Below are 23,272 nucleotides of genomic sequence, written 5' to 3' on the forward strand. Positions count from 1 at the left end.
GTCAACTTTATTTATATAGCGCTTTTTACAATATACATTGTCTCAAAGCAACTTTACAAAATCCAGGACCAACAGATACAAAAACCCCTGTTTTTGTAGCACTGTCGCCTCACAGCAAGAAGTCCTGGGTTCGATCCCCAGGTAGGGCGGTCAGGGTCCTTTCTGTGCGGAGTTTGCATGTCCTCCGGGAGCTCCAGTCTCCTCCCACAGTACAAAGACATGCAGTCAGGTTAATTGGAGACACTGAATTGCCCTATAAGTGAATGGATGTGTGTGTGTGTTTGTCTGCCCTGCAAAGGACTGGTGTCCCATCCAGGGTCTTACTGTGTGCCTTGCGCCCATTGAAAAGCTGGGATAGGCTCCAGCACCACCTCACGACCCTGATTGGATAAGCGGATAAGAAAATGAATGAATAACAAATAGCATGTTGATGTATGAGATGTCAAAGCAACACAATAAAGATGAACAAGTGCATCGGTCTCAAGAACTGTAAAATAATTAATAAATCGATGGGAACAAGTCATAGCTGAAATGTAATGCCAACTCCATATGATTATAAGATAGTTTTGGATTGGGATGAATAAAAAACTCACAATCAGGCGTCCACAGGCGTAAACATTTTATGAATTACAATAAAATATAAAAAAACTTAGCCACTACAGCCATTCCACTGCCTGCACTTCCTCCCACTGTAAATATTTATACGTCTGTAGATAACTACAACTGTCCGTGTTTAACCTTTGGAAATTAACCTTCTGTTGATCTATAAATATGCACTTTTTTTCTAAACACTAAAAACACTAAAAACTAAAAGCAGCAGGAGTGATCAACAGCTGTTGTAAATCATTAACAGTATGTACTTGCTCCAAGTTATCTTTGCCCACACACTGAATCTTGCTTGTTGATGCTTTTTGAGATTGAAGACTCCAGATCAAGTCCTTGTTAATCTGTCCAGATTCCAATAGGGTTATTAGGTCAGGAAACTGGGATGACCATGACAAAAGTTTAATTCTGTGGTCATCAAATCAATCTTGTGTGAATTTGGACATGCTGGACGATCCAACTATGACCCAGGTTTAGCTGCTTGGGGGAGGTTTGTTTGTTTGTTTATTAGGATTTTAGTGTCATTTTTTACACTTTCGGTTACATTCATGACAGGAAACGGTAGTTTATCTTCACACAAGTTTCTTCAGTTCACAAAGTTATATCGAATTTTAATATCTCCAATTCACCTCTCTTGCATGTTTTTGGACTGTGGGAGGAAACCGGAGCACCCGGAGTAAACCCACGCAGGCACGGGCAGAACATGCAAACTCCACACAGAAAGGACCCAGACCGTCCCACCTGGGGATCGAACCCAGGACCTTCTTGCTGTGAGGCGACAGTGCTACCCACTTAGCCACCATGCTGCCTACTTGGGGGAGGCATTAAATTTTTGGTATTATATGATGTATTTGGTTGCTGTTTAAAGAAAAACAGTCCTGACACAAAACAAATCTTTTAGCTTACTGAACAGTCTTTGCAACTGTTTATTTTTTTGTTTTCATAATTGTCTGATATGGTGAGCAGAAGACCATTAACCATTAGCTGCAGCCCAAAGTAGGACTTCAGGATAGAAAAGACAGGTGACCTTATTACTAGAGTGGAAACACAGAAAACTCACGTACAGTAGAGAAGAAACACCAAAGTGCGCCATCAGCTACTCAATCCACCGGCAAGCCACAACCCAAACAAATACTGCGAAATCAATAAGGGAACAACAGGGTAGAAATTCTAGAACAGAAGGATGTCCATGGCTGCTACGAAACCAGAATTCTGTTTTGTTTACTGTTCTCAAAGAGAAAGCTTGAAACCACTAGCATAAACATTAGCAAAAGAGTTAGGAAGTCAGAGAGCTCAGGCATCAGATAACTTTCAGCATCAGAAACTACATTTACGTAATTGTCAGTGATTTAATTAGTAACGACTAACATGTTAAATATACCAAAATAACTATCATTAATCATTAACACCACTGATGGCAAAATTATGACTTGGTGTTGCTAACATGATTTGGAAATGAAAAGCTGGCACAGTAACACTGTGGTAAATTGGGCGCTGCGCAGCAACATAAATCCTGAGGAAATAAAGAAGTCTAATTAGCTGTTTTTAATTGTCTTAACCAACATTCTGTCTTGGAGCTGCTTGTTTCTGCATTGTGCCTAGTGTTTCTGGCTGACATTGGAACCACAACGACCCTGGTCGGTATAAAGCAGTCAGTGAAAATGATGAAATGAAAGTAAAAAATAAATGTCTGTTCAGTGTTTGTTTGTTTATTAGGATTTTAAGGTCATGTTTTACACTTTGGTTACATTCATGACAGGAACGGTAGTTACTCATTACACAAGATTCATCAGTTCACAAGTTTAAATCAAAGTCTTGGACAATTTAGTATCTTCAATTCACCTCACTTGCATGTCTTTGGACTGTGGGAGGAAACCGAAACACGAACACAGGGAGAACATGCAAACTCCACACAGAAAGGACACAGACCGCCCAACCTGGGGATCGAACGCAGGACCTACTTGCTGTGAGGCGACAGTGCTACCCACTTAGCCACCGTGCCACCCTCACATTCCAGTGTAAACACAGGGTTACTCGTGTTTGGGTTTGAAGTAAAGCTTCTTGGTGAGCATGGAGGTGAAGCAGGGCATCTGTTTCTTCTCTAATGGCTCGAGTCTTGAAACACTCATGCTGACCAGGGTCAGGAGCTCGGTGAACTCCAGAGTTGAGCCGTGCTCTTCCAGCGCCTTACACAGTTCCTGAATGTATAACCCTCCAGATTCTGGGTCACGATATGAAACAAAACCTGTTAGGATATTAAAGTCACTTATTAAAGCTGATAGTAATATTGATTAATAAATGAAATAAAATGATTTGAACCTAGATCTCAGCAGTGGTGGGATAGTGTAATAGTGTAATTATTGGTATCTATACAGACTTGATTGGCTATGTGTGATGTGGAGGATGGTCAAAGCCCTGTAATGTCATGTCCAGGGTATCGGCTTGCACACAAGGTTTCCCTGTGGAATTGAGCTTAATGCTACGGTGACCAGAAAAAAAATGGTTGATGAAAATGAAGTGTGTCTATTCACATCTTTTTTAAAAAGTGTTCCATTTTAATAAGCATTTATGTCATGGCTTTAGTTTATATTTATGTAAAATAGCTATTTTAATATTAATCTTCTAAAAAGCCATATAAATACACTATATTGCCAAAAGTATTCGCTCGTCTGCCTTCACACGCACATGAACTTGAATGACTCCCATTCTTAATCCATAGGGTTTAATATGATGTGGTTAAACTCCTCTGGGAAGGCTTTCCACAAGGTTTAGGAGTGTGTTTATGGGATTTTTTGACCACTTACAAAAGCGCATTTGTGAGGTCAGACACTGATGTTGGACAAGAAGGCCTGGCTCACAGTCTCCGCTCTAATTCATCCCAAAGGTGTTCTATCGGGTTGAGGTCAGGACTCTGTGCAGGCCAGTCAAGTTCTTCCACACCAAACTCACTCATCCACGTCTTTATGGACCTTGTGCTTTGTGCACTGGTGCGCAGTCATGTTGGAACAGGAAGGGGCCATCCCCAAACTGTTCCCACAAAGTCGGGAGCATGAAATTGTCCAAAATCTCTTGGTACACTGAAGCATTAAGAGTTCCTTTCACTGGAACTAAGGGGCCGAGCCCAACTCCTGAAAAACAACCCCACACCATAATCCCCCCTCCACCACACTTTACACTCAGCACAATGCAGTCAGACAGGTACCGTTCTCCTGGCAACCGCCAAACCCAGACTCATCCATTGGATTACCAGATGGTGAAGCGTTATTCGTCACTCCAGTGAACACGTCTCCACTGCTGTAGAGTCCAGTGGCGGCGTGCTTTACACCACTGTATCCGACACTTTGCATTGCGCTTGGTGCTGTAAGGCTTGGATGCAGCTGCTCTGCCATGGAAACCCATTCCATGAAGCTCTACACACTGTTCTTCAGCTAATCTGAAATTTAACGACTAGACTTGTTGCAGAGGTGGCATCACGGTACCACGCTGGAATTCACTGAGCTCCTGAGAGCGACCCATTCTTTCACTAATGTGTGTAGAAGTAGTCTACATGCATGGTTTTACACACCTGTGGCCATGGAAGTGATTGGAACACCTGAATTCAATGATTTGGATGGGTGAGTGAATACTTTTGGCAATAGAAATATTCCATTTCACATCCCCTGCATGTAAAGATCTATGAGTTGTGGCCGATATTTGAAGATGCCATACCTAAAAAGATAATAAGAAAATTTGATTCTTTGTGTAGCTAAATCAAAAGATCAATAGTACCGACACTCCTACCTACACGAGGTAAATAAAAGCCATTCAAAGCTTTTAAAATACCAGTTGCATTGACTCTGTGATTACAATTGAAGGCTTGGCCTGCTCATAATGCATTCTAAATAAAGAGGATAGTACAATAAATGTGACTCTGCATGAATAACACACACGGATGCTTTTGATATTTTCTAAAGTGTTTTGTATGTGAAAGACATTCTATTTCAGTATACAGTATATACAGTATACAGTATATATATTACAGTATATACACAGTGAGGAAAATAAGTATTTGATACACTGCCAATTTTGCAAGTTTTTCCACCTACAAACAATGGAGAGGCCTGTAATTTTTATCGTAGGAACACTTCAACTGTGAGAGACAGAATCAAAAAAAAAAAAAATCCAGATAATTACATTGTATGATTTTTAAATAATTAATTTGCATTTTATTTCACCTACCAACCAGCAAGAATTCTGGCTCTCACAGACCTGTTAGTTTTTCTTTAAGAAGCTCCTCCTATTCTGCACTCATTACCTGTATTTATTGCACCTGTTTAAACTAGTAACCTGTATAAAAGACACCTGTCCACACACTCAATCAACCACACTCCAACCTTTCACCATGGCCAAGACCAAAGAGCTGTCTAAGGACACCAGGGACAAAATTGTAGACCTGCACAAGGCTGGGATGGGCTACAGGACAACTGTTGGCGCAATTATTAGAAGATGGAAGAAACACAAGATGACTGTCAATATTCCTTGGTCTGCTGCTCCATGCTAGATCTCACCTCATGGGGTAAGGATGATCCTGAGAAAGATCAGCAATCAGCCCAGAACCACACGGGAGGACCTGGTCAATGACCTGAAGAGAGCTGGGACCACAGTCTCAAAGATTACCGTTAGTAACACACTACGCCGCCATGGATTAAAATCCTGCAGGGCACGCAAGGTCCCCCTGCTCACGCCAGCACATGTCCAGGCCCGTTTAAAGTTCGCCAATGACCATCTGGATGATCCAGAGGAGGCATGGGAGAAGGTCATGTGGTCAGATGAGACCAAAATAGAGCTTTTTGGTATCAACTCCACTCGCTGTGTTTGGAGGAAGAAAGAGGATAAGTACAACCGTCCCAACCTTAAAGCATGGGGGTGGAAACATCATACTTGGGGGTGCTTTTCTGCAAAGGGGACAGGACGACTGCACCTTATTGAAGGGAGGATGGATGGGGTCATGTATAGCGAGATTTTGGCCAACAACCTCCTTCCCTCAGTAAGAGCATTAAAGATGGGTCGTGGCTGGATCTTCCAGCATGACAATGACCTGAAACACACAGCCAGGGCAACTAAGGAGTGGCTCCGTAAGAAGCATTTCAAGGTCCTGGAGTGGCCTAGCCAGTCTCCAGACCTGAACCCAATAGAAATCTTTGAAGGAAGCTGAAACTCAATGTTGCCCAGTGACAGCCCCGAAACCTGAAAGATCTGGAGAAGATCTGTATGGAGGAGTGGGCCAAAATCCCTGCTGCAGTGTGTGCAAACTTGGTCAAGAACTACAGGAAACGTCTGACCTCTGTAAAGGTTTCTGTACCAAATATTAAGTTCTGTTTTTCCATTGTATCAAATACTTATTTTATGCAATAAAATGCAAATTAATTATTTAAAAATCATACAATGTGATTTTCTGGATTTTTTTTAGATTCTGTCTCTCACAGTTGAAGTGTTCCTACGATAAAAATTACAGGCCTCTCCATTTTTCGTAGGTGGGAAAACTTGCAAAATCGGCAGTGTATCAAATACTTATTTTCCTCACTGTATATATACTGTATATATACTGTATATATTGTATCATTTGATGAATGCACAAAAATAAATTTCAAAAGATAGTAGTAATAAAACAATTTAGCTGTATAAAAATAAACTTTTCGACTGACTGAAGTATGGACTCAACTACTAAGACCAATTAAAAAACTAAGCTGTGTAGAAAACAACGCGACTGTATAAACAAAGTGTAAATCCTATAGTCTCCAGAAGTGGAATTTATAGAGAAAATGTGGGGAAATGGCAAACTTTACTGATTTTTCCTACACTTACCCTCTGTTACAGAGTAACACATGAGGAAATCTGCCCCTGTTGGGAGGGTGTACAAAACAGGATCCTTGATCCCTGTGTGAATGGCCCCTCCAACCATAGGGGTCACAGGATCATCTTTTTTACTACCAGCACATGCCTGCATTCAAAAGCAGAGATTATATTTCAAATAAAACAATGCTATACACATAAATAACATATTTTTTTAAATTAAATTCTCTGTTTGAAAAGATTTGTTATTGTGTGATGCTACATGATTTTTAATACTGTGTATATACACTGCCTGGCCAAAAAAAAGGTCACACACTCTAATATTTCGTTGGACCGCCTTTAGTGGTGGTCAATCCATGTGTGAAAATGATGTCTCATGCTCCCTGAAGCACTCTTTCACAATTTGAGCCTGATGAATCCTGGCATTGTCATCTTGGAATATGTCCGTGCCATCAGGGAAGAAAAAATCCATTGATGGAATAACCTGGTGGTTCAGTATATTCTGGTGGTCAGCTGACCCTATTCTTTGGGCACATAACTGTTATGATTTTCCTACGGGTGGACTCAATCGCGGAGCGTCAGCCCAGGAGAGGCGGGACCGACGCAATATAAAGTCACCGTGAACCTAAATTAAGAAGAGTGGCTGGAAAAGAGGGCGGGGCCAGCCCAAGCCAACAGAAATAACGAACTGAAAACACTGAAGGTTCACGTGTGAAAATAAAACCCCAATAAATAAATAAACTGTTCTGGAGTTAAGTACACGCTTGGTGCGCTAATAAATAATATATTCACGCGCTGCACTTATTCGCGGAGAGCTACAGCGCCACTGGTGTCAATGGCGACGGTTTGGGATATAAAGGGCAAACAAAAGAATCGCCTTCCTGCGAATTCAAACAAAATGTGAGTTCGGAAAATTAGGGAAACTTAGATTACTCTCTTTCAATTAATTAATCTATCTTTTCTTTTCTGAATTATTAACATTCAACAAAAATAAAAGAGCGGGTTCATGCCCGGGAGCTGAGAAGTTAGAGGCGTGCTTTTGAACTTTAATCTCAGTACTCCCGAGAGTGGGCGTGACCACCTCAAAAGTTACAGAGCACCGAGCGCGTTTGCTCGTGCCGGAAAAGAAAGGATAATTACTCCGATCCCTGTAGGGAACGAGTAGAGAGCCAGGAAATGGCGAGAAACTCCCCACTTCACTTGAAGGACGGGGAGAAGAAAGGTTTAAAGGCTCTACCTCTAGCAACGAGGCGGAGTGACACAGAAAGAGTACTGCGGATACTCTGGTCGAGGAGGAGGCGCATTTAAATGGAAAGAAAGGAAAAGCGTTTCTCCTAGTAAAATCAGGAGAACGCAAAGAAGTCACACACTGACTAAATCTTTCCCTTTATTGCTTTTATTACCTCGGCCCCTGGGCCTACCGCAAACTCTCTATGAGACCTTGCGTTACCTGTGTCCCTGACAAATAATGTGCAAGAGAGCACGAAAGAGGGTGTGACGAGGAAGCCTGGCTGAGCGCTATCTTAAATACACGCTCAGCCAGGTGTTCCTCGTGAACGCTGATTGCCCGAGGGTGTTTCGGGAGTTGTAGTTCTCCTCCCTCGGGGCAGGTTACGGGCTGTATGCCCTCTGGTGGCAACTGACGGAATCTTGCGAAGTTGGCTCCCTCTGGTGGGTGCAGAGGGAGTCGATCGGCCTCCAGCCGCGCGGGCACCAGAAGCCGCAGGTTGAGCCACGGTCTGGCTCCCTCCAGTGGCCGCGGGGTGTGCAGGCCGACTCCTAACAATAACGTTGCTGAACCTAGACCTGACCGACTGCAGTGACCCCAGATCATAGCACTGCCCCCACAGGCTTGTACGGTAGGCACCAGGCATGATGGGTGCATCACTTCAGCCGCCTCTCTTCTTACCCTGATGCGCCCATCACTCTGGAGCAGGGTATATCTGGACTCATCAGATCACATGACCTTCTTCCATTGCTCCAGAGTCCAATCTTTATGCTCCCTAGCAAATTGAAGCCGTTTTTGCCGGTTAGCCTCACTGACAAGTGGTTTCCTTAAGGCTACACAGCTGTTTAGTCCCAATCCCTTGAGTTCCCTTCACATTGTGCGTGTGGAAATGCTCTTACTGTCACTATTAAACATCCCTGAGTTCTACTGGAGTTTTTCTACCATTTGATTTCACCAAACGTTGAAGTGATCGCCGATCACGATCATTCAAGATTTTTTTCTGACCACATTCCTTCCTGGAAGATGATGTTTCCCCGCCCCCCACCGTCCTTCCACTTTTTAATAATGCGTTGAACAGTTCTTAACCCGATTTTAGTAGTTTCAGCTTCTCCTTAATGTTATCTCTGCTTGATGCATGCCAATAATTTGACCCTTCTGAAACAGATTAACATCTTTTCCACGACCACAGGACGTGTCTTTCCACATGGTTGTTTAACAAATGAGAAGCTATTCATTGCGTCAGTTAGGGTTAAATAACTTGTTGCCAGCTGAAACATTTGCTTAGTTAAATCCAGGTGGTGACTTTTTTTTTAGCTTGGCAGTGTATATGTATATATATAACATATTTGAATATACTGTGTATATATATATATATATATATATATATATATATACAGTGTATCACAAAAGTGAGTACACCCCTCACATTTCTGCAGATATTTAAGTATATCTTTTCATGGGACAACACTGACAAAATGACACTTTGACACAATGAAAAGTAGTCTGTGTGCAGCTTATATAACAGTGTAAATTTATTCTTCCCTCAAAATAACTCAATATACAGCCATTAATGTCTAAACCACCGGCAACAAAAGTGAGTACACCCCTAAGAGACTACACCCCTAAATGTCCAAATTGAGCACTGCTTGTCATTTTCCCTCCAAAATGTCATGTGACTCATTAGTGTTACTAGGTCTCAGGTGTGCATAGGGAGCAGGTGTGTTCAATTTAGTAGTACAGCTCTCACACTCTCTCATACTGGTCACTGAAAGTTCCAACATGGCACCTCATGGCAAATAACTCTCTGAGGATCTTAAAAGACGAATTGTTGCGCTACATGAAGATGGCCAAGGCTACAAGAAGATTGCCAACACCCTGAAACTGAGCTGCAGCACAGTGGCCAAGATCATCCAGCGTTTTAAAAGAGCAGGGTCCACTCAGAACAGACCTCGCGTTGGTCGTCCAAAGAAGCTGAGTGCACGTGCTCAGCGTCACATCCAACTGCTGTCTTTGAAAGATAGGCGCAGGAGTGCTGTCAGCATTGCTGCAGAGATTGAAAAGGTGGGGGGTCAGCCTGTCAGTGCTCAGACCATACGCCGCACACTACATCAAATTGGTCTGCATGGCTGTCACCCCAGAAGGAAGCCTCTTCTGAAGTCTCTACACAAGAAAGCCCGCAAACAGTTTGCTGAAGACATGTCAACAAAGGACATGGATTACTGGAACCATGTCCTATGGTCTGATGAGACCAAGATTAATTTGTTTGGTTCAGATGGTCTCAAGCATGTGTGGCGGCAATCAGGTGAGGAGTACAAAGATAAGTGTGTCATGCCTACAGTCAAGCATGGTGGTGGGAATGCCATGGTCTGGGGCTGCATGAGTGCAGCAGGTGTTGGGGAGTTACATTTCATTGAGGGACACATGAACTCCAATATGTACTGTGAAATACCGAGCAGAGCATGATCCCCTCCCTCCGGAAACTGGGTCGCAGGGCAGTGTTCCAGCATGATAATGACCCCAAACACACCTCTAAGACGACCACTGCTTTATTGAAGAGGCTGAGGGTAAAGGTGATGGACTGGCCAAGCATGTCTCCAGACCTAAACCCAATAGAACATCTTTGGGGCATCCTCAAGCGGAAGGTGGAGGAGCGCAAAGTCTCGAATATCCGCCAGCTCCGTGATGTCGTCATGGAGGAGTGGAAAAGCATTCCAGTGGCAACCTGTGAAGCTCTGGTAAACTCCATGCCCAGGAGAGTTAAGGCAGTTCTGGGAAATAATGGTGGCCACACAAAATATTGACACTTCAGGAACTTTAACTAAGGGGTGTACTCACTTTTGTTGCCGGTGGTTTAGACATTAATGGCTGTATATTGAGTTATTTTGAGGGAAGAATAAATTTACACTGTTATATAAGCTGCACACAGACTACTTTTCATTGTGTCAAAGTGTCATTTTGTCAGTGTTGTCCCATGAAAAGATATACTTAAATATCTGCAGAAATGTGAGGGGTGTACTCACTTTTGTGATACACTGTATATATATATAGTGGGGGAAATAAGTACTTGATCCCCTGCTGATTTTGTAAGTTTACCCCCTTACAAAGACTTGAACAGTCTATATTTTTTATGGAAGGTTTATTTTGAGAGAGAGACAGAATATCAACAAAAAATCCAGAAAAAAAACATTAAATAAAAGTTATAAATTAATTTGTATTTAATTAAGGGAAATAAGTATTTGATCCCCTACCAACCAGCAAGAATTCTGACCCCCACAGACCGGTTATGTGCCCATGAGGCACACAAATTAATCCTGTCCCTGTATAAAAGACTCCTGTCACAGAATCAGTTTCTTCCGTTCAAATCTCTCGACCACCATGGGCAAGACCAAAGAGCTATTAAAGGACGTCAGGGACAAGATTGTAGACCTGCACAAGGCTGGAATGGGCTACAAGACCATCAGCAAGAAGCTTGGTGAGAAAGAGACCACTGTTGGCGCGATAATTCTAAAATGGAAGAAATACAAGATCACAGTCAATCACCCTCACTCTGGAGCTCCATGCAAGATCTCACCTGGTGGGGTAAGAATGATTCTGAGAAAGGTGAGGTCAGTCCAGAATTACACGGGAGGAGCTTGTCAATGATCTCAAGGAAGCTGAGAGCACAGTCACCAAGAAAACCATTAGTAACACACTTCGCCGTAATGGATTGAGATCCTGCAGTGCCCGCAAAGTCCCTTTGCTCAAGAAGGCTCATGTACAGGCCCGTTTGAAGTTTGCCAATGAACACCTGAATGATTCAGAGAAAGCTTGGGAGAATGTGATATGGTCAGATGAGACCAAAATTGAGCTCTTTGGCATCAACTCCACTCGCCGTGTTTGGAGGCAGAGAAATGCCCGGTGGGGATGGTGTTCTTGGGGTCATATCCAGCATTTCTCTGCTCCCAGCTCCCTTGAGATCATTGACAAGCTCCTCCCGTGTAATTCTGGACTGACCTCACCTTTCTCAGAATCATTCTTACCCCACCAGGTGAGATCTTGCATGGAGCTCCAGAGTGAGGGTGATTGACTGTGATCTTGTATTTCTTCCATTTTAGAATTATCGCACCAACAGTGCTGTCTTTCTCACCAAGCTTCTTGCTGATGGTCTTGTAGCCCATTCCAGCCTTGTGCAGGTCTACAATCTTGTCCCTGACGTCCTTTGATAGCTCTTTGGTCTTGCCCATGGTGGTCGAGAGATTTGAACGGAAGAAACTGATTCTGTGACAGGAGTCTTTTATACAGGGACAGGACTAATTTGTGTGCCTCATGGGCACATAACCGGTCTGTGGGGGTCAGAATTCTTGCTGGTTGGTAGGGGATCAAATACTTATTTCCCTTAATTAAATACAAATTAATTTATAACTTTTATTTAATGTTTTTTTTCTGGATTTTTTGTTGATATTCTGTCTCTCTCTCTTAAAATAAACCTTCCATAAAAAATATAGACTGTTCAAGTCTTTGTAAGGGAGTAAACTTACAAAATCAGCAGGGGATCAAATACTTATTTCCCCCACTGTATATATATATATATATATATAAATTTTATAAAAAGGTAACTGTGATATCAAGCTGTTTATCAGATTACTGCTAAGTGAAAAATTCACTCTTTTCCCATAATAGTCCACAATATTAAAGATACTAGAAGACATTAGCTAAAAATAGGTTTCCTGGCAGAGTTGCAAGAAGAAAATCATTGATAATCAAAAATAATAAAAAGTTATGCTAATCTGACATTTGCAAAAAAAGAAATGGGTATTCCTTAGAAATCATGCCAATGTTTTACAGAAAGACCAATCAAAATTACAGCTTTATGATTGTATTATACACCAATCAGCCATTAAAACCACCTCTTTGTTTCTACACTCACTGTCCATTTTATCAGCTCCACTTACCATATAGAAGCACTTTGTAGTTCTACAATTACTGACTGTAGTCCATCTGTTTTGTTTAGGTGGTGGATCATTCTCAGCACTGCAGTGCCATGGTGGTGGTGTGTGTGTGTTGTAAAGGAGAGGAGGCCAGACGAAGCTCTACAAGGATCTCCTCAAGTCAACACTTAAGGGCTGCAACATCGAGGTCGGCAGGTGGGAGACGCTTGCGCTAGAGAAGGCCACATGGAGGTCTCTCATTAAGGATGGGACGGAACGGTTCGAGCAAGACCGCACGCAGGAGGAAAAACGAGGAAAAAAAAGAAAGCACGAGCAGCCACCATGCTTCGACCCGCTCTCCCGGCGGGACTAAGCTGCCCACACTGCGGCAAAGTCTGTGCAGCCAGGATTGGACTCATCAGCCACCTCAGAACCCATAGACAGACTGTCCAGTAAAGAACGAAGGAAGACAATTGTACTCGGCAATGAGGGATAGCCTAGCTGGTATGAGTGGATCAGACACAGCAGCGCTGCTGGAGTTTTTAAACACCTCACTGTCACTGCTGGACCGAGAGTAGTCCACCAACCAAAAATATCCAGCCAACAGCGCCCCGTGGGCAGCGTCCTGTGACCACTGATGAAGGTCTAGAAAATGACCGACTCAAACAGCAGTAATAGATGAGCGATCGTCTCTGACTTTACATCTACAAGGTGGACCAACTAGGTAGGAGTGTCTAACAGAGTGGACAGTGAGTGGACACGGTATTTAAAAACTCCATCAGCGCTGCTGTGTCTGATCCACTCATACCAGCACAACACACACTAACACACCACCACCATGTCAGTGTCGCTGCAGTGCTGAGAATGATCCACCACCTAAATAATACCTGCTCTGTGGTGGTCCTGTGGGGGTCCTGACCATTGAAGAACAAAGTTAAAGGGGGGTAAAAAGCATGTAGAGAAACAGATGGACTACAGTCAGTAATTGTAGAACTACAAAGTGCTTCTATATGATAAGTGGAGCTGATAAAATGGACAGTGAGTGTAGAAACATGGAGGTGGTTTTAATGTTATGGCTGATCAGTGTAAATGAAAAAAGCTAATACACCTGCATTACATCGACAGGACCTGGATGACAGTAAATTTCACTTTTGGAAAATTCTTAAAAAGAATGCAGGGTCATCTGTCAGTAAGATGAAGCTGATGCATGACTAATCCAAAACACAAAAGCAATACCATGTTTCTGGTTCCAATTCTGACCTGAACACAGTAGAGATGCTATGCTTAGACCAGACATAATAAGTACTTGAAAGCCAGACTGTCCAATTCAAATCAGTTTTTTAAAGAATTTTAAGAAGATTGAACTTAAATACGTCCACAGCAACATGGAAGCATAACTATACAGAAGAAGTTTAGCTGCAGTCAATGCTTTTGAAATGTTGGTGCAACCAATTGTTGAACGAATGGTGCAATTACCTTTTTTAAGAATTAAATTATGTTTTAAAAAACCACTTTTGTTCCTGTTGGGTAATATTATATTTTGTTTTAATAAGCTAAAATCACTTATTGTAATGAATATGCTATAAACAATGGAAGCAAAAAAAGGGAACATATTTTTACACCATTGTACAAGAAGACAGCACTTCAGTATTTCAGTATTTAATTACTGTTTAGAAATAGACTTGAGAATAAAATAAATGTTCAAAAATTATATCAAAGTCACCTGGATGATGAAAATCTTGGGTTTTCCTACAAGACTTGGACAATTATCTCCTCTGAACTGGTCTGTTATTGTATTGATTTCGATCACTTTATCAAAGGCAGAAATATGATCTTTTTTCCCATGACTCAGGATAATGCAGACGAAGCAGTCTTCATCGGTGTGGTTGGCAAGTGCAGCTGTAAATAAACACTGACATTGTTCTTACACAAAACTAACAAAAGTTCTCAATATCAGTTTATATTTGTATGAAAATGATGTAATAAAAGGGTCGTACCTTTCCTCAGTTCATCCATCATACGCTCCTCTTTCAGGTCATTATGAACGCTCACCCTAAACCCAAGTGCTGTAAATCTAAAAAAGGAAAAAGTTGTTTATTATGTATCATGGCACCTGTTAGTGGGGGGGATATATTAGGCAGCAAGTGAACATTTTATCCTCAAAGTTGATGTTAGAAGCTGGAAAAATGGGCGAGCGTGAGGATCTGAGCGAGTTTGACGAGGGCTAAATTGTGATGGCTAGACGACTGGGTCACAGCATCTCCAAAACTACAGCTCTTGTGGGGTGTTCCCAGTCTGCAGTGGTAAGTATCTATCAAAAGTGGTCCAAGGAAGGAACAATGGTAAACCAGTATATCGCCCATTTACCTGTAAAAGCGGTAAATGGGCGGCCAAGACTCATTGATGCACGTGTGGTCCGATCCAACATACGAGCTACTGTAGCTCAAATTGCTGAAGAAGTTATAGGGTAGCATAGTCACAGACCAGCCAGGGTGCCCATGCTGAACCCTGTCCACCATCGAAAGCACCAACAATGGAACAATGGCCACGTGGAACTGGACCAAGGAACAATGGAAGAAGGTGGCCTGGTCTAATGAATGGCGGGTTTTTTTTACATCATGTTGATGGCTGGGTGCGTGTGCGTCTCTTACCTGGGGAACACACAGCACCAGGATGCACTATGGGAAGAAGGACAGCCAGTGGAGGCAGTGTAATGCTTTGGACAATGTTCTGCTGGGAAATCTTGTGTCCTGCCATCCCTGTGGATGTTACTTTGACACGTACCACCTACATAAGCATTGTTGCAGACCATGTTCACCCTTTTATGGAAATGCTATTCCCTGATGGCTGTGGCCTCTTTCAGCAGGATACGATTTACTACTGTTCCTATATATATATATACAGTGGGGAAAATAATTATTTGATCCCCTGCTGATTTTGTAAGTTTACCCCCTTACAAAGACTTGAACAGTCTATAATTTTTATGGAAGGTTTATTTTAACAGAGAGAGACAGAATATCAACAAAAAATCCAGAAAAAAAACATTAAATAAAGGTTATAAATTAATTTGTATTTGATTAGGTGAAATAAGTATTTGATCCCCTAGCAAAACGTGACTTAGTACTTGGTGGAGAAACCCTTGTTGGCAAGCACAGAGGTCAGACGTTTCTTGTAGTTGGTCACCAGGTTTGTGCACATCTCAGGGGGGATTTTGGCCCACTCCTCTTTACAGAATCTCTCCAAATCCTGAAGGTTTCGAGGCTGTCGCTTGGAAACTCAAAGTTTGAGCTCCCTCCACAGATTTTCTAGGGGATTAAGGTCTGGAGACTGGCTAGGCCACTCTAGGATCTTAATGTGCTTCTTCTTAAGCCAGTCCATTGTTGCCTTGGCCGTATGTTTTGGGTCATTCTCATGCTGGAAGACCCATCCACGACCGATCTTCAGTGTTCTGGCTGAGGCCAGGAGGTTCTCATTCAAGATTCTACGATACATTGTCCCGTTCATCAGCCCCTCAATGAGATGAAGTCTTCCTGTACCCTTAGCAGAGAAACAGCCCCAAAGCAGAATGTTTCCACCTCCATGTTTGACAGTGAGGATGGTGTTCTTGGGGTCATATCCAGCATTTCTCTGCCTCCAAACACGGCGAGTGGAGTTGATGCCAAAGAGTTCAATTTTGGTCTCATCTGACCATATCACATTCTCCCAAGCTTTCTCTGAATCATTCAGGTGTTCATTGGCAAACTTCAGACGGGCCTGTACATGAGCCTTCTTGAGCAGAGGGACTTTGCGGGCACTGCAGGATCTCAATCCATTACGGCGAAGTGTGTTACTAATGGTTTTCTTGGTGACTGTGCTCTCAGCTTCCTTGAGATCATTAACAAGCTCCTCCCGTGTAATTCTGGGCTGACCTCACCTTTCTCAGAATCATTCTTACCCCACCAGGTGAGATCTTGCATGGAGCTCCAGAGTGAGGGTGATTGACTGTGATCTTGTATTTCTTCCATTTTCGAATTATCGCGCCAACAGTGGTCTCTTTCTCACCAAGCTTCTTGCTGATGGTCTTGTAGCCCATTCCAGCCTTGTGCAGGTCTACAATCTTGTCCCTGACGTCCTTTGATAGCTCTTTGGTCTTGCCCATGGTGGTCGAGTGATTTGAATTGAAGAAACTGATTCTGTGACAGGAGTCTTTTATACAGGGACAGGACTAATTTGTGTGCCTTATGGGCACATAACCGGTCTGTGGGGGTCAGAATTCTTGCTGGTTGGTAGGGGATCAAATACTTATTTCACTTCATCAAATACAAATTAATTTATAACCTTTATTTAATGTTTTTTTATGGATTTTTTAGTTGATATTCTGTCTCTCTCTGTTAAAATAAACCTTCCATAAAAATTATAGACTTTTCAAGTCTTTGTAAGGGGGTAAACTTACAAAATCAGCAGGGGATCAAATAATTATTTTCCCCACTGTATATATATATATATATATATATCAGTGGCGATTCCCCTAAAATGTCAAAAATTAAATGGTCAAATATGTACAGTTGTGTTAACATTTCATTGACTACAAATGCGTTAGAACACGTTCATCTCGAAGACGAGTTCGTTCAGAATCAGGTACTTATTTACATTTACATTTTCAGCATTTAGCAGACGCTTTTATCCAAAGCGACTTACACAATTAGCGGAACACGATGAGCAATTGAGGGTTAAGGGCCTTGCTCAGGGACCCAACAGTGGCAACTTGGTGGTGGCGGGGCTTGAACCAGCAACCTTCTGTTTACTAGTCCAGTACCTTAACCACTGAGCTATCACTGGCCCTTACTTATCACAAATCAACTGACTCGAACTTCTTATACATTCCCGTAGCGTCAATGCATTTGCCCGCAGAAGCCGAGCGTCTATTCACTTCTATGGGGCTGCATGGAACGGTTTTTTTCATTTCTTCGAAACTCACCGGTCATTGGATAAATGCCACGATTTTGTCCCGCCCCCGGACGCTGAGCATCTCTGGGGGTGAATGGAGCTGTGGGCGGGTCTGGACGCTGAGCTTCTGCAAGATGATTGGAGGATCAGTCGAAAGGCTGAATCCTGTTTTGATTGACAGCTATTTTTAGATCTACACCATCACTGGGAGCTTCAGTCCCATCGCGGATTTTGCGAGTGAAGTCGAAAGACAAACTGCTGCAACCCATTTCAGGCCATTTTCTTGAAAAGGAACAGAGGGCAGAATTTATGTATGAATAAATTGACAAATTTTATGATGTAAGCCGACAATGAGCTTCCCCTCTTTGAAAGACCAGCAGCCGCCACTGATATATATAGTATATATATATATATATATATATATATATATATATATACATATATTTAAATTGTGTCTGTGCATGGGATTTTTTGTCTATTCATTTAAAAGAGCATTTCTTAGGTGATTTGTGAAACTTGGTGGCTTTTTTCTCACAAGGAAGCCAAGTACGACGTATGCCCGCTTCATTGTGGTTCAGCAGCTTCTGCTTCACTGTGGACCTGGGTTTTGTGGTTTTGGATTATACTTTTTATTATTTTATTTTTAGCATATGGTAACAGTTTGAGTTACCTCATGCTATTACAATGTTTGTACTGATCAACTTTTCAATCAAATTTGTAAATACTGTATAAACACATTTAGAACTTGATACTGCCAGCACACTTAAAAAGTTGGGACAGAGGCGTGTTTACCCCTGTGTTCCATCACCTGAGATTTTTTAATGGCTGCAGTTTTGCAAGACATTTTTGAGTGTGTTAAAGGTATTACATTTTACATTTGTTTATATGTAAAAACTACAATAAACTGTTTTTTTTTATGTATATCTTTTATCCTGTCAGTTAAATAAATAATTCAAGTGAATTAAGTCACAAGTTACATAATGTCCAGACTTTTCTGGAAGCACCAAGCAGATTTTCTAGTTAAACAATAAACATTTTAAAGATCTAAAATGTTTGAGAGATTTTAAACTACATGTTTTAATAAGCCCTTTTATCATGTTATGTTAAACATTAAATAACTAACATTCAAACATGCAAAAAAGTCTAACAATTGTTTTAGTAGCTGAATATAAGTTATTTTAGCTTGAGTATCAGCTTTTATATTATTATAAACAGAAAAGTCAGATACCCACACAGTCATAAGTTTTTAACCAACATTAAAATTAAACTGTTTACCTTTCTCTGAGGTTGTCTCTGTCTACATTAGTTCCATGGCGCTGCTTTGCACTTTTTTGCTTTGCACTTTTTGGCTTTGCAAACTTTTCCTGGTTAAAGATGAGAGCGTAACCTCGCTGTTTGTTGTCCATTTTGTACTCCACAGGCCATTCAGTATTACTGAAAACACAAGAAATCGAATAATAAAGCATCACGTTCAGTATCATACACTTTTACTATAAAACCAGAACTATCTGGACACCTGACTATCAGCTTAATAAAAACCCATTCCAATACCATGGGCATTTTTCATGGGGTGGGCTTACATTTATGAATATAACAGCCTTCATGTTCACGTGAGCTACCAGCACGATTTTTTGTTTTTATTTTGTATTGATTTAAGGGTGTGGCTAAAACACTTGAAATCAATATTTAGGAAGGTTGCCCAAAAAATTTTGGTCTTGGTATATTCTAATTTTACTTTTGTAAGTTCACAACAATGTGCAGAACCCAAATTAGTCACCTGCTTTATATTTCACTGGCAATAAAAATGAGATTTATCAAAATTATGAAGACAAAAGAGTGCTGGCTATAAAGAGTATACTGACAGAGGTTCTCTCTTTCTCACGTGCCTTGAGCCTTACGTAATAATTAATTTTTAACTTTTATTTGCTTATTTTTTTTCAAATGTACCTTTAGCCCTTAATGTGCCTTGAGCTGTTGTAATACTTGACTTTCCCTTTGGGATTAATAAAGTGACCTACCTACCTACCTACCTACCTACCTACCTACCTACCTACCTACCTACCTACCTACCTACCTACCTACCTACCTACCTACCTACCTACCTACCTACCTACCTACCTACCTACCTACCTACCTATCTATCAGAGCATGTTTGATCATTTTGTGCTCTAAGAAAACTAAATTTGACTAAAACAAATGGGTCCTGGAGTGGAATAATGACCCAAAGCACACAAACAAAAGTACACAAGAATGGTTAGGGTAAAATGGCCTACTGAAAAATTTTTAAAAAGCTGAATTCTTCCATAGGGAGAAGAAAAAAAAAAAACATTGAGGAGCTTGAGAGAATTGCAGTGGAAAGGTAGAAGAAATTACCATCAGGAAGCTCACAGAGGCTACACACTGTGTCTGAACCACTCATACCAGCACAACACACACTAACACACCACCACCATGTCAGTGTCACTGCAGTGCTGAGAATGATCTACCACCTAAATAATACCTGCTCTGTGGGGGTCCTGTGGGGGTCCTGACCATTAAAGAACAGGGTGAAAGCAGGCTAAAAAAGTATGTAGAGAAATATATGGACGACAGTCAGTAATTGTAGAACTACAAAATGCTTCTATATGGTAAGTGGAGCTGATAAAATGGACAGTCAGTGTAGAAACTTCTAAACATTCAAGGTCAATAATGTTGACCACAACTGTATTTACCCACACATGTTAGCACCTGAAGGTCACTAAACGCTACTGGAACAGGTTTCTATGATGAGATATTAGATAAGATAAAAACAGAAATGTTTTGTATGTACTTGTGTACTTTGTTTTGTTTCACTAATAAAAATTCCATCCTGCCAGTGTTACACAAAAAAAAGTATAAAGACATAAAGTAACATTTCTGTAATAGACGTGATTATATGAAACAGAGGATTTTAATCTTACCTTGTAGCACCTGCCATTGCCTTCAAGCTAAAAGAAACAGAGACAACATTTGTGTTAACCAAATCTAATCAAATTAATGTAAATGTGTTACCTGCCAAGTTTCACTTACTACAGCTTCAGTATAGTTCTGTAATACACTTAAAATCTTTGTAATAAACGGTAAAATGGTTCATATGACCACATCAGTAAAAACAGACACTTATTATGGCACTTATTCTTCATACATATGACAGAAAAATATAAACAGTGAGCTAAAACATACCTTATGTGTTTGATTCAGCTGAACAAACAGTTTCACTATGTAATGCACTGTGTATATGACTGCCCTGTGTCTTTCAGGGATTTACTGTCATCGTGGCACCACCTACTAAACAAATATCACCATGAAGCATTCTTCTAATGCAGCTCATAAGTACAGTAGTTCATAGCTCATAAGGGTTTCATACCCTTACGTATGTTCCTGAAGTTTTAAGATTTGACTGAATATGTTGAGCAGAATGTACACCGATCAGCCATAACATTAACATTAACCTCCTTGTTTCTACACTCACTGTCCATTTTATCAGCTCCACTTACCATATGGAAGCACTTTGTAGTTCTACAATTACTGACTGTAGTCCATCTGTTTCTCTGCATGCTTTGTTAGCCCCTTTCACCCCGTTCTTCAATGGTCAGGACCACCACAGGACCACCACAGAGCAGGTATTATTTAGGTGGTGGATCATTCTCAGCACTGCAGTGACAATGACATGGTGGTGGTGTGTTAGTGTGTGTTGTGCTGGTATGAGTGGATCAGACACAGCAGCGCTGCTGGAGTTTTTAAACACCTCACTGTCACTGCTGGACTGAGAATAGTCCACCAACCAAATATATCCAGCCAACAGCTCCCCGTGGGCAGCGTCCTGTGACCACCGATGAAGGTCTAGAAGATGACCGACTCAAACAGCAGCAATAGATGAGCGATCGTCTCTGACTTTACATCTACAAGGTGGACCAACTAGGTAGGCGTGTCTAATAGAGTGGACAGTGAGTGGACACGGTATTTAAAATACCAGCACAACACACACTAACACACCACCACCATGTCAGTGTCACTGCAGTGCTGAGAATCATCCACCACCCAAATAATACCTGCTCTGTGGTGGTCCTGTGGGGGTCCTGACCATTGAAGAACAGGTTGAAAGCAGGTTAAAAAGGTATGTAGAGAAACAGATGGACTACAGTCAGTAATTGTAAAGCTACAAAGTGCTTCTATATGGTATAAGTGGAGCTGATAAAGGACAGTGAGTGTAGAAACAAGGACGGTTCTTCTAGCATTTTATAAATACAAAAGTTACCATGTCACCTGATGACACATTCACAAACACATTTAAAGCATCTGACTGCACCAGTCTGGTGAGTTTAAGTAATCATGAAATATGACAACAAACATTTGTGCTAAAAATATTGTGCTGTGCTCTTTGTTGTTGGAAAGTGCTTGAATTCCTGTAAGGTTATGTGGCTCTAATACATATTTATTTATTTATTGATTATTAATTTATTTATTTATTTTACTGGTTTAAAACTACTTTTACATGTTTTTTTTTTATCTAACAAATGCACATTTAATAATGTGCAGTGTTTTGACTGTTCAGTAAGCTGATGTTCCATAATGACTTATCCTTCCTCTATTTATTTACTCATTTTACTTTATAAATTTTTGCTTTTATCTATGTTAAAGCGTCTACAGTCCATTGTGATCTATTTAACACCAGTGTTTATAATGTTCCCACGACGTGTACAGTTCATGAGCTTTCCATCCAAATTCCTCTGAAATACAGTCAGACTGAGTCTGAGCTCATTTAGTCTGTAACACGGATCCGTGAGCTCAGACGCATACACATATCACCACCTAATCAAATGTTAGATGATTGATATTAATAGTTTTCATCTATCTTACCACTAAAGTTAATAACTCACTATAATAAAATTGGTATTGCCTCTGGATATCTTGTAACAGTACACATTAAAGTCAGAAGTGTAGTATTGTGTAGAGGAAACATAAAAATACTTACCTGTAATGGGGAGCTGAACCTGTGGGAGGCACTGTTACCTTTTGTTATTGTTGTGGTGCGGTTAAAGGAGGGTCTGAAGAAAGTTACCGTTCTGAGAGTTGCTGAGTGCTGAGTGACTTTATTGCTTATCTGAGATTTGTTGGTTAATAATAAAGACACTTAAATATATTATATTTGGATGTGATGATTGAAGATACCACAAGAAGATAAACATTACCTGACTTTGTACGAGGGAGAGGACCAACACAATCCATCAAAATTCGTTCGAACGGTTCGCCAACCACATGAATGGGGTGCAATGGAGCAGGAGGAATTATTTGATTTGCTTTGCCTACTAGTTGACACTCGTGGCAGGAACGACAAAACTTAGCCACATCCGATTTCATAGATGGCGAAAAGAAATGTTTCAAAAGGCGTTGATGGGTCTTTTTCACACCCAAATGTCCCGATCATGCGTCTTCAATTCTTCAGAAACTGAAGAAACCCATTTTCGCATCAATATGCCATCGTCAATAAAATATAGGAAATTGAGACAGCTGTTGCTTATCAACGGCAGCAGCAAAACAATGAGAAAGCGAAACTTCTCACGCCCCATCCCAGCTTTAACATACACTTCATCCCCAGTCAAGTCAGAATCAAAATTTTTCACAGACTTAGGTGTCGCCTCTACAGTTTTAAACACAGGATCGTCCCGGGACATGAATCAGTTGGAAAGATCTTCCACCTCCTTTATTTTCCGAGCTCAGCTCATCACGTCCACTCCACTCCGGAGTATCACGCACA

The 23,272-nt window shown here is 41.2% G+C and overlaps 1 protein-coding gene across 4 annotated transcripts; it reads right to left on the bottom strand.

Annotated features, from left to right (window-relative positions):
* Positions 1-2,296: 2,296 nt before the first annotated feature.
* LOC134314642 (caspase-6-like) lies at positions 2,297-20,458 on the bottom strand. Of its 4 annotated transcripts, none has more exons than XM_062995308.1 (6): positions 20,436-20,458; positions 18,772-18,930; positions 14,568-14,644; positions 14,294-14,469; positions 6,448-6,583; positions 2,297-2,848 (listed from the first exon to the last, which is right to left on the bottom strand). In XM_062995308.1, exons 1-6 carry the CDS (start codon positions 20,450-20,452, stop codon positions 2,634-2,636), a joined length of 780 nt encoding a protein of 259 aa, XP_062851378.1. In that variant the 5' UTR covers positions 20,453-20,458; the 3' UTR covers positions 2,297-2,633. The 4 variants fall into 4 exon arrangements, with proteins under 4 accessions (XP_062851378.1, XP_062851380.1, XP_062851379.1 ...); XM_062995310.1 differs by lacking the exon at positions 20,436-20,458 and adding an exon at positions 19,274-19,289; XM_062995309.1 differs by lacking the exon at positions 20,436-20,458 and adding an exon at positions 19,077-19,126.
* Between the last annotated feature and the right edge of the window lie 2,814 nt (positions 20,459-23,272).

The sequence above is a fragment of the Trichomycterus rosablanca genome, chromosome 5 (genome assembly GCF_030014385.1).
Source record: "Trichomycterus rosablanca isolate fTriRos1 chromosome 5, fTriRos1.hap1, whole genome shotgun sequence".
In the NCBI taxonomy this organism is placed as follows: domain Eukaryota; kingdom Metazoa; phylum Chordata; class Actinopteri; order Siluriformes; family Trichomycteridae; genus Trichomycterus; species Trichomycterus rosablanca.